Raw genomic sequence first — 14385 nt, forward strand, 5'->3', positions numbered from 1 at the left:
CCCCAATCAGAGACCCAGCCCAGAGTGCATTCCTCACATGTCCCTGGGGTCTGTCTTCATCCCACATAAAAAGTCTGTATACATATTCTTCAACTAAAAATTGTCCCCACCAAATCTATAAATTCCATGCAGTCCCAATCCAAATTCCACTTGGAATTTTTTAAAATAATTTTTTAATTTTTCAATTACAGTTACCATACAATATTATATTAGTTTCAGGTGTACAACGTAGTGATCAGGCATTTATATAACTTATGAAGTGATCACCTTGATAAATCTAGTACATATCTAACACCATACGTAGTTATTACAATTTTGACTTATGCTATACTTTACATTCCCATGACTGTTTTGTAACTATCAATTTATACTTCTTAATCCCTTCCCCCTTTTCACCAGCCACCCGCCAACTCCCTCCCATCGGGCAAACATCAAAATGTTCTCTGTATCTATGAGTTTGTTTCTGTTTTGTTTATTTTGTTCTTTAGATTCCACATGTAAGTGAAATCATATGGCATTTGACTTTCTCTGTCTGTCTTAGCGCAGTACCCTCTAGGTCCATTCATGTTGTTGTGGCTGGCACGGTTTCATTCTATTTTTATGGCTGAGTAATATTCCACTATATATGTGTACCACCTCTTCTTTATCCATATTCACTGATAGACACCCAGGTTGCCTCCATATCTTGGCTCTTGTAAATAATGCTGTAGTGAACATAGGGATTCACATGTCCCTTTGAAGTAATGTTTTGGATTTCTTCAGATAAATACTCAAAACTGGGATTACTGGGTCTCTTGTTCTAGTCTTTGTTTTAAAGTCTATTTTGTCTGGTATAAATATTGCCACCTCAGCCTTTTCATCTTCATTTCCGTTTTCATGAAATATCTTTTTCCATCCCCTCATGCACAGTCTGCGTGTGTCTTTCAATCCGAAGTGAGTCTCTTGTGGGCAGCATATTTAAGGGTCTTGTTTTCTTATCCTGTCAGCTACCCTATCTTTTATTTTTTATACCCTGTCTTTTGATTGGAGCATTTAGTCCACTTACATTTAAAGTAATTGTTGATCAGCCATGCCACCCTGAACAACCCTGATCCCGTCTGATCTTGGAAGCTAAGCAGGGTCAGGCCTGATTAGTACTTGGATGGGAGACCACCTAGGAAGACCTGGTGCCGTAGGCATAAAATATAAAATAAATAAATAAGGAAAAAATAAAAATAAATAAAGTAGTTGTTGATAGATATGTAGTTATTGCCATTTTATTATTCACATTTTTTGTCTTTTTTTTTTTAAATTCTTCTTCATAAAGAAGTTTCTCTAATATTTCTTGTAATACCGGTTTGGTATTGATGAACTCCTTTAGCTTTTTCTTGTCTGAGAAGCTCTTTATATGTCCTTTGATTCTAAATGATAACTTTGCTGGGTAGCGTAATCTTGATTGTAGGTCCTTTCTTTTTCATCACTCCGAATATTTCCTGCACCTTTGCTGGATAATGTATTCCTGATTGTAGATCCTGGATTTTCTTCACGTCGAATATTTTGTGCCAAGCTCTTCTGTCCTGCATAACTATGAGAAATCAGCTGCCAGTCTTATGGGTGCTCCCTTGTAGGTAACTAACTGCTTTTCTCTTGCTGCTTTTAAGATTCTCTCTTTATTTTTAACCTTTTATTTCTTGATGTGCACCTCTTTGGATGCATCTTGTTTGGTACTCTCTAGGCTTCCCGGACTTGTATGTCTAATTCCTTCACCAGGTTAGGGAAGTTTCCTATAATTATTTCTTCAAATAGGTTTTCAATTCCTTGCTCACTTTCTCCTCCTCCTGGTACCCCTATGATGTGCTGTTGGTATGCTTGAAGTCATCCTAGGGGCCCCTTAAACTAGCCTCATTTTTTTGCATTCTTTTTTCTTATTGCTGTTCCGATTGGCGGTTTTCTGCTACCTTATCTTCTAAATTGTTGATTCGATCCTCTGCTTCATCTAATCTACTGTCGAGTCCCTCTAATGTATTCTTCCTTTTAGTTATTGTATTCTTCATTTCTGACTGGTTCTTTTTTATGTTTTCTATCTCTTTGTTAAAATTCTCACTGAGTTCATCTACTTTTCCCCTAAGTTCATTGAGCAGCCTTATAATCAGTGTTTTGAACTCTGCATCAGGTAGATTACTTATCTCCATTTTGTTTAGTTCTTTTTCTGGTACTTTATTCTATTCTTCCATTTGGGATGTGTTTCTTTGTCTCTCCATTTTGGCTGCCTCCCTGTGTTTGTTTCTATATATTAGGCAGTGCTGCTATGTCTCCTGGTCTTAGGAGAGTGGCCTTATGTAGTAGCTGTCCTGTGGGGCCCAAAGCACAGTCTTCCCTAGTTACCTGAGCCAGGTGCTCCAGGGGTGTCCCTTGTATGGCTTTCCTGTCATAGTTGAGCCTTGGCTGCTGTTTTCACATCCATGGGAGGGATTGACTTATTGGCTGTGAGGTCATGAGGACTGGCCTGAGAGGAGCTGACCCTATGGAGCATGATTCATTTTAGTAGGGCTCTAGTGCCTCCCAAGTCTGCCCTTTAGGTGTGTCATCCTTGGTGCAGCCGTAGGTGGTGCTCTGGCTCAGTCAGAAGCCAGCCACTGGGCATGCTGGCCCTGGGTCCTCCTGGTAGAGGCTCTAAAGTGGGCCAAGTTTAGCTGCAGCCTGTGCCCTCCTGGGGCTATCAAGCAATCAAGATTCACCAAGCAATCCACATATGGCCACCACCTGGGCTGGGCTTAGAGTAGCCTTGAGAGGCCAAGCTGTGAACTGAGACTGGCTGATGCTAGTGCCAGGCTTGGGCTGCTCAGCAAGAGGTATGGGTCAAGCCAAGGCCAGATGCTGCTTGTTTGGAGTTTGTGAACCTTTGAGAAATTTTAAGAGAGTCCACAGCATGAGCCCAAACAGGCATTTTGTATGGAAACGCCACTGGAAGTGGTTTGGGTGGATCCACAAGTTGGGAGGGGAGGGGTCTCCAGAAGTCACCAGGGTGGGGTGAACGGTGTTAGTCAGGCTGATGGAGACTCATATATGGCAGCCACCTGCATCTGCACATGAGTGAGGGGAAGGCTCAACAAAGAGACAGTGGATTCTGCCAGCACTTCTGTCTGGGAGAGAGCTGCCTCTCCAGCCCTCACCCTGAAGCCAGGCAATTCAGTTTCTCCTCATGCTTTTTGAGGACAATCTTGTTGCTTTTAGAATTGCTGCCCTGAAGCTCAGAGCAAGTAAGTATCGATGAGTAAGTCTGAGCACAGGCCCCTTAAACCTTTTCCAGTTTAGAAAAAAAAAAAAAGTGCAGCTTGCTGCCAACATTAATTTAACATCACACGTAGGAATGCTACATTTTCTAGGATTTGACATTTTCAGTGATTGAGTATTACTGTACTTTGTAAATCGAAATACCACTACTAAAAACAGAACACTATAAATAGAATTATGTCATTTGTTTTCAAAGACTATGGATGTGAAAATAATAATAAAAGCAAGCTATTTCATGGCAAACTTTAGGGGTAGGGTTAGGACTATAATCTGTGAGTTATCGTGGGATAAATGCTGTAGCTGCAAGTGCTGCCAGCGAGTATTCTTAGGGCAAACAGAAGTGGGTTAAGAGGAATGTCTGTGACTTCAGCCGCCCTCCGTCTCACTCGGCCACAAACTCTGCTGGTTTTCACAGCCAGAACTTGTGGGGACTTCTCTTCCTGGCACTGGAACCCTGGGCTGGGTAGCCTGGTGTGGGGCCGGGACACCTCGCTCCTCTGAGGAACTCCAAAGCCGAGATATCCCTCCACCACCACATGTAGTTGTGGGAACACCCTATTTTGTGTCTCCGCCCCTCCTACCAGTCTCGAGGTGGCCTCTTCTCTATTTCCTCAGTTGTAGAACTTCTGTTCAGCTAGAAACAGGTGATTCTCAATATGCTTGTTCTGTAGTTTAGTTGTAATTTTGATGTGGTTGTCAGAGGAGGTGAGCACAGCGTTTACCTGTTCTGCTACCTTGACTGAAACTCTCCATTTGGAATTTTTGAGAAATAATAAACTTACTGTAACATTTTTGTGAACGAATAAAAGTCTTCAAAGAGCTTACATTAACCTTAAAATAAGAATAACAGCACTTAGCATCATTTTACAGATGAGGATCAAGGCCTGGTTCTCAGTACTAATACTCAAAAAGAATTAATACAGGCATGGTAACGGATTTTTGGCGGGCCCTTCTGTGTGGGCCTCTCATAGTGGATCCATGCCAGAGTAACCTACAGCCTTGAACCATTGCCTAGCCCCTTACCTATGGGCTATGAGCACTGAAGGGGGCTGTACAGTGTGAAAAAAGAGAATTAATAAAAGCAGCTTACATTTCTGAGACCCGCTATGCACCAGGTTCTAGGCTAAACAATCACCATGGATTATTTTGATGAGTCCCCCCCATGACATCCCTACATAGCAGATGCTTTAAAGATCTCTATTTTATAGTTGGGGAAGCTGAACCTCAGAGAAGTTAGGCAACTTTCCCAAGCTCACACAAAAAGAAAGTGGACCACAACCCCAGGGTAATAGGAACCCAGAAGGAGTTGGGGGACCTGCCCATGCACTCTAAGAGCACACCCTGGAAATTGCATATATCATTTCCATTCATATCTCATTGGTCAGAATATAGTTAAATGGTCTCACCTCACTGCAAAGGAGGCTGGGAAATGTAGTCTTTATTCTTAATAGCCATGTTCCCAACCGATACTCAGAGGTTCTATTTCCAAAGGAAGAAGGAGAGAATGGATATTGGGGATAACCAAGTGTCTTAGCCACAACATTTGATGCAAAACACCACAATATAGAGCAGAGTTGTTGTCATTGTGATTATCCATGCAATTCAGAGCAATGCTGAGATGCAGACTTTGGAATCTGAGTGCCTGGGTACGAATCTCAGCTCCAGCATTCACCAGCTCTGTGACCTTGGGAAAGTCACTTCCTCTCTCTGGACCTCAGTTTTCCTCATCTGAAAAATGGGGATAATAATAGCATTTGTCACCTACTACTATACCTGGCACAGAGGGTGGCCAGCTTGTTTCTTTTTACTTGGGATTGTCCCAATTTTAAAAACAAGAGTCCCATATCCTGAGAAACCCCTCAGTCCTGGGCAAAGCAGGACAGTTGGCCACCCCGCTGACATATAAGGTCAAGTACTGTGGCTTCAGCCCTTGGCTTCATTGCTCTCTCCTGTCTCTCCCACAGCTGGAACCAGAACAGAAGTCTAAACCCCTGAACCCTGTTGAAATCCAGGGCCTGGAGCTAGCCACTGGCTACGAGGTGTCTGGCCGCTGCCGAATGGAGAAAGAAGAGGATCTGTGGGGCGAGTGGAGCCCCATTCTATCCTTCCAGACACTGCCTTCTGGTAAGGATCTCCCGGCTTATCCCTTCACCTTCATCCCTGTCCTGGAAGTCTGTCTAGTCATGCCTCTCTTATTTGTGCCCTTTTCCTCATGCTTGCCAGCTCCAAAAGATGTATGGATATCGGGGAATCCCTGTGGGACACAAGGTGGACAGAAATTCCTGCTTCTGTGGAAGGTGAGCTGTGGATACCAGTTATATTTCTCTGCACGTGTCAGGAAACCCCCAAATAACAATGATATAAACAAAACAGAGGTTACTGTGTGGCCTTTTTGAGATTGTTTCAAGGCTTAAAGGAGGGGAATGCTCAAAGAGGTCCTGGCACAGGGTTGGGCACACAGCAAGCCTCCTCGAATGTCAGCTACTTCTGTGAGATCTGAGCTGAGACATGAAGATGGATGCAGGTGTTCCAGGCAGAGGAGCCAGCAGGTACAAAGGTTTAGAAGCAAGACTAGACTCAGCTCCACAAAATATAGCACAGCGTGCTGAGGGCTCAGATGCTAATATCAAAAGGACTTTATGAGATGACAGAAAAGGGTGTAACAGTACTCATCAATCCAAATCTGTTGACTACCTACTATGTTCCAGGAATTGCTAGACCCTGGCTCACAGAAACATTCATCAAGGAACAAAACAATACCTTCTTGGGCCACACAACCTAACATCATTGATTTTAATCATTACACAACATTTATGGAGCTCTTACTATGTGCCAGGTCCTAGCCTACACATTTATTTATATAAACTAACCTTACAGATGAGAAAAAATGAGACACAGAGAGGTTGCCCTGAACCACACAACTAATAAGTGGCAGAGCTGAGATTCACTGGCTTTCAAATGGCAATTCACAGCCTCAGTGCCTCCGTTACATAACACATACTTTGTAATGCCCTTTTACTACACTGAAATGAAATATCTAGATAATACAGCCCATGTATATACATACTTTAAACATATATAATGTTCTAATAGTAACAGTCAGTAGAAAATAAAGGAGAAATATGGTTCTATGTAATGGCAAAAAAATTCAGTTCACCAGGATGATTTAAGAGTATTAAATCTGTATGTACCTAATAACATGGCTTTAAAATATGTAAAGCAAAAATTGACAGAACTACAAAGAGAAATATATGAATCCACAACTGTCGTGGGAGGTTTTAATACTCCACTCTCAATAATTTCATAATAAACAAATGTAAAACAAGTCAAGATCTAGAATATCCGAACATGTGATTAACAAACTACCTAATAGACTAATGAACTCATATAAGAAACATCAGTACATGCATTCTTTCTACACACGAACAGAACATTTACCAAAGTCAACCACATGCCAGGCCACAGACTAGGTTTTAGAAACTTCAAAGGAATACTAAAACATTCTCTGATCAAAATGCAGATTGTGCTAGGAATTGATAATTAAAACTGCCTAGAAAGTCCTCATATGTTCTGAATATTTAATTATTCAGTGAATATTAAAATCAGATCCCCAAATCATTTTTTTTTTGTTCAAGGATCAATTAAAATTATTAGACAGGTTTTTCATCTTCAAAAGTTTTCGGTGTGGATAACATTAAAAAATCATAAGGGTCATGGGACAGTTTTTTGTTTCTAGGACAATGTCATATCCTTGACTCTTGCCCATCAAATACCAATCATCAAAGCAACCAAAAATTCCCACTGATTTTCCCAAATATCCCAAAGAGGATATCATCCTCTTTGCTACATGTAACCATTCCTCTATACAACAGTGGGAATTCCAAAATCCCTAAGAATGACACAGGACATAGACTAGGGTGAGGCATGTAAGGCAGGGCTGTACATGATGTGCAGGAAATCATGCCTTTACCTAAAGTCTTTATATTTTGTTTGTTGTGGGCTTTTTTGCATTAAGTGTGATTGAGTAAAATATAATTTATCTTGATTACTGGGTTTTTGGCATCTTTCCCCTTAAATTTTTCAGCCAAGGTGGGTGCCTCACTTGTCTCACCCTAGTCCAGGCCCTGGAACTGTATTCTAATCCCACCTCTGCTGCTGAGCCCCTCTGAGACTTAATTTCCTCGTCTGTAAAGTGGAGCCAACAAAAATATTTCACCGACTTGTTTGTCAAGTGACCTCACTGAGACACACAGAAGGTGTCTGACTAATGGGAGATATTAACCCCTTTTTCCTCTCCTCCTTCAGGCCCCTGGGCACTGCGTACAACTGAGCTATAGAGTCTGGTTCCAGGTTAAAGGTCAGGAGCTGATTCTGGAGGAGACTCCCTGCTGTAGTTCCTTCATCCCCACCCAGGTGGAGTGGGCTGCCGTGTCTGCTGTCAATGCCACAAGCTGGGATCCTCTCAGCAACCTTTCTTTGGTCTGCTTGGGTAAGAGGCTACGAACTTCCTCCACTCAGAGCCCTGGAAGTGCTCAGGAGGGGAACTCTTGAGTGGGCAGCTGAGACTTCTCCTCCCTGCCCTCTAGGTCCAGGCTCTGCCCCCCATGGCGTGGTGGTCAGCAGCATTGCTGGGAACACAGAGCTGCTGGTGACTTGGCAACAAGGGTCTGGGGAGCCGCAGGAGCATGTGGTGGACTGGGCTCAAGATGGCGACCCCCTGGAGGACCTCAACTGGGTCCGACTTCCCCCTGGGAAGCTCAGTGCTCTGTTGCCAGGTGAGGCCCTGGTATACCTGGGTTCCCATCCCAGCTGTTGGAGAGCAGGCTGATGGGTGGGTTTTCAGGAGAGTGTGTTTTGCTTAAAGTATCATTAATTCATTGACCACGCACTGTGTGCCAGGCTCTGTTCTAGCCAGTGTAGTGATGATAGCAGCTGATATCTATTGGCATTTACCATAGCATGAAATCACTGAAACTTCTTTATAAAATAGGTTTCTGCTATTATCATGCTTAATTTACAGATGAAGAGAAAGGCCCAGGGCCTTGCCCCAGGCCACACAGCAAGTAGGTGATAGAACCAGGATTTAAAGGACACAGTCAGGCTCCTAAAGCCAATCCCTGAGCCATCACTCCACTCTCCCTCAGCAACATCCCTGCCCTCATGGAGCCAACATTGTTGTGGGGCAGGTGGCCAATGAAACAAAAACAAGGGCACCTGTAATGTAATTGGGGCAAAATAAATCAGGGTAAGGGTGAGGAGGGAGAGTAGCTATTTTAGAAAGAAAGGTTAGAAAGGCCTCTCTGGGAAAGTGCCATTTGAGCTAAGGCTTAATGGAGGTGAGAAAAGGAGCCATGAGGATGTCTGAAGAAAAAGCAAGAGGAAACACACAGTCCAAAGTCCCTGAGGCAAGAATGTGCTTGATGCTTAGAGCCTCCAAGGAGGCCAGTGTAGCTGGAGTGGAATGAGTGAGGAGGAGAGTTGGAAGAGGTGAGGGCAGCGAGGTGACGGGACAGAGCAGAGCTTGCAGTGCTTTGTGGGCAATGGGAGTGGGGGGCGGGGAGGGGGTGACTGGCTTTTGTCGGAGTGAAACGGGAGCCACAAAAGATTCTGAACAGAGGCGGCACGTGCCCTGACTCAGATGCTCACAGGCGCCCTCTGGCTGCTGTGTGCGGAGAAACAGGCTGTGTTGGAGAGACGTGGTGGCGGAGCTGAGAGAAGGAACTGTGCTGGTTCAGGCGGGAGATGATGAGGTCTGGATCAAGCGGGAAACGAGGAGGAAAGAGAAGCAGGCAGGTTCTGACTGGGGAGTCTTGAAGCAGAATTTTGGGGACCCATTCGATATGTTTGCATCTGAGGTGCTTATCCAAGTGGAGTTGCCCAGGAGACTGTCAAATGCTTAGGTCTGGAGCCCAGCAATGAGTCCTGGACTGGAGCTTGACACTGGAGAGTCCTTCCTTGGGGTAAAGAACTTGGGAACGCAGATAAATGACTTATACCCAGATCTTGATTTCAGTGTGTCTTTCTATGGACCCAAATGAGGGCTCCTACCACGCAGGCAATGAATGAGGGAGTGAAAGCAAACTCTTAACTGGTTTTTGCGCCTACCCTTCCCAGGGAATTTCGAAGGAGGGGTCCCCTACCGAATCACAGTGACGGCGGTCTCTCCTGGGGGCTTGTACTCTGCCCCCTCAGTCTGGTGGTTCAGAGAGGAACTAGGTAAGCTATGATGCTGGAGGAATGCGGGTCCCGGAAGCCTGGCAGACCTTGACCCACTGGCTTTCTCCCCAGCACCTTTGGCAGGGCCAGTGCTTTGGCGACTCCAGGATGCCCCCCCAGGGACTCCCGCCATAGCGTGGGGAGTAGTCCCAAGGCACCAACTTCGGGGCCATCTCACCCACTACACCTTGTGTGCCCAGAGTGGGACCAGGCCTTCTGTCTGCATGAACGGTGAGCTTTCCTGGCCCCTGCTCCCAGCCCCGACAAGATCCACCCATCAGTCTACCTCACAGCTTATCCTTAGATGGGCCCCTTTGGTTCTCTGTCAGCCCCAGGGAGAACACCTGATGTCATCAATTCCCTAGTGGACAATAACCCTGGCGGCTATCAATGTAATGGACTGTCATTTGGCCATTAAAAATGAACACTCCAATCTATATTTATTGACATTGAAAGATGGCTGTCATATTTTATTAGATGAAAAAGATAAAAGGACTCAAAACTCTATGGGCTGGTTCCATTTTTGTAAAATAAACCCAGAAATGAGCAACGTGTAGGCAGAAATATGAAAATAAATTCCCCTCGATGTCAGCAGGATTGCAGGATTATATATGATTTTTCTTTCTTTTTCATACCTTTGGGTATAGGCTAAATTTTTACTCTGAGCACAAATTCCTTTTAAAAAATCTTTATTACCCTTTTTTTCTAATTACAAAAATTATCTCTGCTTGTTATGAAAGCTGATACACTAAAGGACCATATATCATCAAGAATATCCGCATTTTCATCATCTCAGTGATATTGACAGCACAGCTTCTAGATTCTTCCATGTGTATGTTAACATAGATAGGAGTCATGTGTTTTTGAAGATTTTGAACTTTGTATTATAGCAAATATCAAGCACATACAAAAGTAAGAATATAACCTTGTGTGTCCACCACCCAGCTTCAACAATTACCAGCATTTTGCCAATTTTTTTTTACTCCTACAGCACCTGGTCTTCCTAGGTGCTCTCCCATCCAAGCACTAATCAGGCCCGACCCTGCTTAGCTTCCGAGAGCAGACAAGATCGGGCACGTTCAGGGTGGCATGGCCATAGATGCCAATCTTGTTTCAGTTTATCCTCTAATTTTTTTTTCCTAGAGCCTTTGGTGTCATTTCACCCCTAAATACATCAGTGTTTCACATTTGTCTCTAATTGATAAAGCCTACTTTTTAATATAATTACTTTGCTATGATCGCACCTCGCAAACATATATATAGACCATTAGGCTTAAAATTATATATAATATTAGCTATATATACGTGTATATTATTATTAAAAGTGGACCATATTATAGACTATAGTTTGGCCCATGAATTGTATGGCTGTGATGTTTTGCAACATTTTTTCACCTGATGACTTAGCTTGGACATCTTTCTTTGTCAATATATCTTGATCCATATTAATATCTCCTCTAATTCTATAATAAACCAAAAAGCTACTTTCTCTTTTGGCTTAAAAACAAACAAACAAAAAAGAGTAATTCAGTAAAAAAGTAAACAAAAATAATTCTGGAAGGTCCAAATGTCTTCCCTTGGCCTAGGGAGTCTTCCTTACATTGGGTTTTGTGCAGGTGAGGGATATGATGCTCATTTATTCTTTTGCTAATTCAAATCTATATCATTTTGGAGTACTTTCTATGTGCCAGGCTGATCCAGGTGCTGGGAATACAGCCCTCGTGGGGCTAACTTTCTAATGGAGGATAGGCACACACAGACAAAGTAAATAATATCTAAGTAGTATGTCATATGACGATAAGTGCTGTATAGAGAATAAAGCAGGCACGATGGGGGGTGAAGGGGGGTGCGCTTTTCTATGTAATGGAGTGAGGGAAGGCCTCCCTGAGAAGGTGACATTTGTATGAAGTCCTGAAGGAGGGAGCTATGTGCATATCTGGGGAAGTGTCACAGATGGAGAGAAAGCACGTGCAAAGGCCCTGAGATAGGACTTGACTGCCTCCCCAATCTCTCTGGTTATGTCCTTCAGTGAGTGGCAACACCCAGAATATCACCCTGCCCAACCTTCCCTGGGGTCCCTGTGAGCTATGGATGACAGCGTCCACCATTGCAGGACAGGGCCCACCTGGTCCCAGCCTCCGGCTTCACCTACCAGGTAGGGGGGCTGGGGTGACAATACCATAGGAGGGGGCCTGCTCCATTCGAAGGGTGTATGGAATGATTCTCTGAGCTCCAGTCAATGGGCAACTTTTTCACTTGGGGAGGGTGATTATTGATGTTGTATTTTGATTCTGCTAAAAACTGCTGTGGATTATCAGGCTATGTGTGTCTCTGACCCTTTCACCCACCCTTGACTTCTCACCGATTCCAGCTCTATTCATAAGCCCCACTCCCACCCCAAGACTTCCCCCACTGTAGCCCCTACCCATTCATAAGCCCTGCCCTTTTATCCACCGCCTTCACCCAAGCCCCGCCTACCAGTGAGCCTTACCTGACCCCACCCTCCTCGTGTCCAACTATTCTTCCGTCCCTTTCCCTCAGATAACACCTTGAAGTTGAAAATCCTGCCAGGTGTCATTTGCCTGTGGGGCCTGCTCCTGATAGGCTGTGGTGTGAGACTAGCCACCCCTGGCAGGTGAGGCTGTCAGACACGTGGGTCTCTGCCCAGGTGGGGAGGGCAGCTGGGCATTAGCTGAGCTTCTGGGATGAGGGGATTCCCCCGGCTCTGTGACATTCCTGGACCCTGCAACCTGGGCATGGATATCTGGCCACCTGGATTCCCTTTCCTCTTACCTACTTGCCAGGTGCCTCCACCTGTGGCACAAGGTACTGCCCCGCTGGGTCTGGGAGAAGGTCCCCGATCCTGCCAACAGCAATTCCAGCCAGCCCCACATGGAGGTGAGCAAGAATGGGTTGTCAGGAACCTCCAGGGGGGTGGGGGACACTGGTACCATGGGGAGTAGGTGGGAGCAGTGTTGGGGAGACTGGAGGCTAGAATCTCAGCTTCCTCTCTTCCCAGGAGGTGCCCCAGGCCCAGCCTCCCAGAGACTTGCCCATCCTGGAAGTAGAGGACATTGAGCCACTACCGGTTATGGAGCCTCCCCAGGCTTCCTCCCAGCTTGACTCTGGGTACGAGAAACACTTCCTGCCCACGCCTGAGGAGCTAGGCCTTTTGGGCCCCCCACGCAGGTCCCATTTCTGGCCTGAACCAACCTCAGGTTAGGAAAAGGGTGCTTATTTGACAGCTGAAGACACTGAGGATCAGAAAGACTAAGCCTCTTGCCTGAGGACACCCAGCCAAGAAGAGCTGAGATTGAAGGACCCCTACAGAGAAGGGCCTGGCCATATATGGGATATATGGATGGATGAGGGAGCAAAGGAAAATATACAAAATCCAGAGTGGCAGCCGCTTCCCCAAATCTGTCCTGCTGCTGTAACAGCATAGTAGTTAGGTGGACTCCCAGCCTTCCTTGCTGCTAGGTGTGGCCATGCACAGAGTTCTTCCTAATGGAACGTGAGAGGTGACATGTACCGAAGCTGGGACTGGTTGGGGCACCTCCACATTCTCTTCCCTTTCCTGTGAGCTGGAACATCGAGTGATCTAGCTTCAGCCAGACCCAAGGGGAGAGTGGAGTCAAGAAATGGAAAGGAACCTGAATCCCTGAGTGACTACATGGATCGGATTCTCCCCCAACCCCAGAAAAATAAACTTATTTTTATAGTTACTGTAGTTCGAGGTCTTTTGTTATAGCAGCTGCACCTATATGTTCACTGACTTATAATCTTTGATTCTAGCCAAGTGAAGCCCTCGATTACCCATTAGGAGGTGGTAAGGGTTCTGTGCCAAAAACACACATGCAAGCAGTCCAAATGCTTTAATGTTCTATTTTCAAGTATAAAGGCTTAGTCGGAGAAGGAGGCCAAGGTCACAGGCAGTGGGCAAGGGGTCTGGAAGCCCAGGTGGAGGTGGATGTGTAAGCCAGCTGGCTCCCAGATGCCACGGCCAGTCCCATGTGCCCTGTCCATGCCTGGGACCCTCTGCTGGATGCCAAGAGGCCGAGGTAGCTGTGAGAGGAGTGGGGTGTGGGGTGGAGGGCGCGAGCTCACATCACCGCACAACACTGGCACGTCTTTTGCTTAGGGCCACTCGCCTCTTCACCCTCAGGAGGACCAGATGGCTCGGGCTGCTGGGCAGGTGCATAGGTGGGCACGGGGTGCACACTGGGGTTGGCCCTGGGCCCCTCCACTGGAAGCAGTGGCTGGCACTCGGCAGGCTGCTCAGGAGCTGGGATCTCTGCCAGGAGGGGGGTGGCATCCCTTGAGAGGTCCTGGCCCTCAACAGGGGGCTGGGGCTCCACTGTTTCCTCCTCCACGGAGCCTTCCTGTTTCTCCTGGGGCTGTGGTCCTTCCTCCTCTGGCCTTGGCTCTTCCTTGGCCCCCAGAGGAGCCCCTCCCTCACTTACCTCCTCCTCCTGGCATTCCTTCCCTCCTGACTCTCTCAGCTCTTCTGGACTCACATCTTCCGTGACCCCTTGGGTCTTCTCGGCCCCCAGTGGCTCATCTCCTGTTCTCTCTGCCTTCGGTGATCCCTCATCTTTTTTCTCTGCTTCCAATGGCTCCTCGCCTCCTGTTCTCTCTGTTACTGACACGCCACCTTCCTCCCTCTCTGTCACCAATAGTTCTTCAATCGCCTCTAGCTTTTGGTCGTCTTTCTTCTCTAGTCTCAATGGTTGCTCATCTTTCTCTTCTGCCCCAAGCTTTTCCTCACCTCTTTCCTTCTCTGCCCTCGATGATCCCTCAACTCCCTTGCTTTCAACTCCCAATGGTTTCTCAACTTCCTTATCTGCCTCCACCTTTTCCCCACCTCCACTTTGCTCTACTCCCAATGGCTCCTCG

The 14385-nt window shown here is 45.9% G+C and overlaps 2 protein-coding genes, 1 non-coding gene and 2 pseudogenes across 3 annotated transcripts in view; 3 read left to right on the top strand and 2 right to left on the bottom strand.

The window, feature by feature from the left end:
* The window catches only part of IL27RA (interleukin 27 receptor subunit alpha), a 16852-nt gene extending 3633 nt beyond the window's left edge, over positions 1-13219 (top strand). Inside the window, 10 exon segments of the mRNA XM_025051635.1 lie at positions 5238-5397; positions 5497-5570; positions 7579-7762; positions 7860-8048; positions 9388-9489; positions 9562-9720; positions 11519-11644; positions 12031-12124; positions 12294-12387; positions 12509-13219. Of these exon segments, the coding sequence (XP_024907403.1) occupies positions 5238-5397; positions 5497-5570; positions 7579-7762; positions 7860-8048; positions 9388-9489; positions 9562-9720; positions 11519-11644; positions 12031-12124; positions 12294-12387; positions 12509-12763 (1437 nt within the window). The 3' untranslated portion in view covers positions 12764-13219.
* Positions 1059-1178, top strand: LOC112485392 (annotated as a pseudogene).
* Positions 4197-4332, top strand: LOC112485397. Its single transcript, XR_003048417.1, has one exon. It is a non-coding gene; the product is annotated as a small nucleolar RNA SNORA42/SNORA80 family (small nucleolar RNA).
* LOC112485387 lies at positions 10472-10590 on the bottom strand (annotated as a pseudogene).
* A 128-nt stretch (positions 13220-13347) lies between the features above and the next one.
* The window catches only part of PALM3 (paralemmin 3), an 8318-nt gene continuing 7280 nt past the window's right edge, over positions 13348-14385 (bottom strand). The window contains 1 exon segment of the mRNA XM_015594736.2: positions 13348-14385. This exon segment is cut by the window's right edge and continues 27 nt beyond it. Coding sequence (XP_015450222.1) covers positions 13593-14385 — 793 coding nt within the window. The 3' untranslated portion in view covers positions 13348-13592.

Source organism: Pteropus alecto, unplaced genomic scaffold, assembly GCF_000325575.1.
Source record: "Pteropus alecto unplaced genomic scaffold, ASM32557v1 scaffold388, whole genome shotgun sequence".
Lineage (NCBI taxonomy): Eukaryota > Metazoa > Chordata > Mammalia > Chiroptera > Pteropodidae > Pteropus > Pteropus alecto.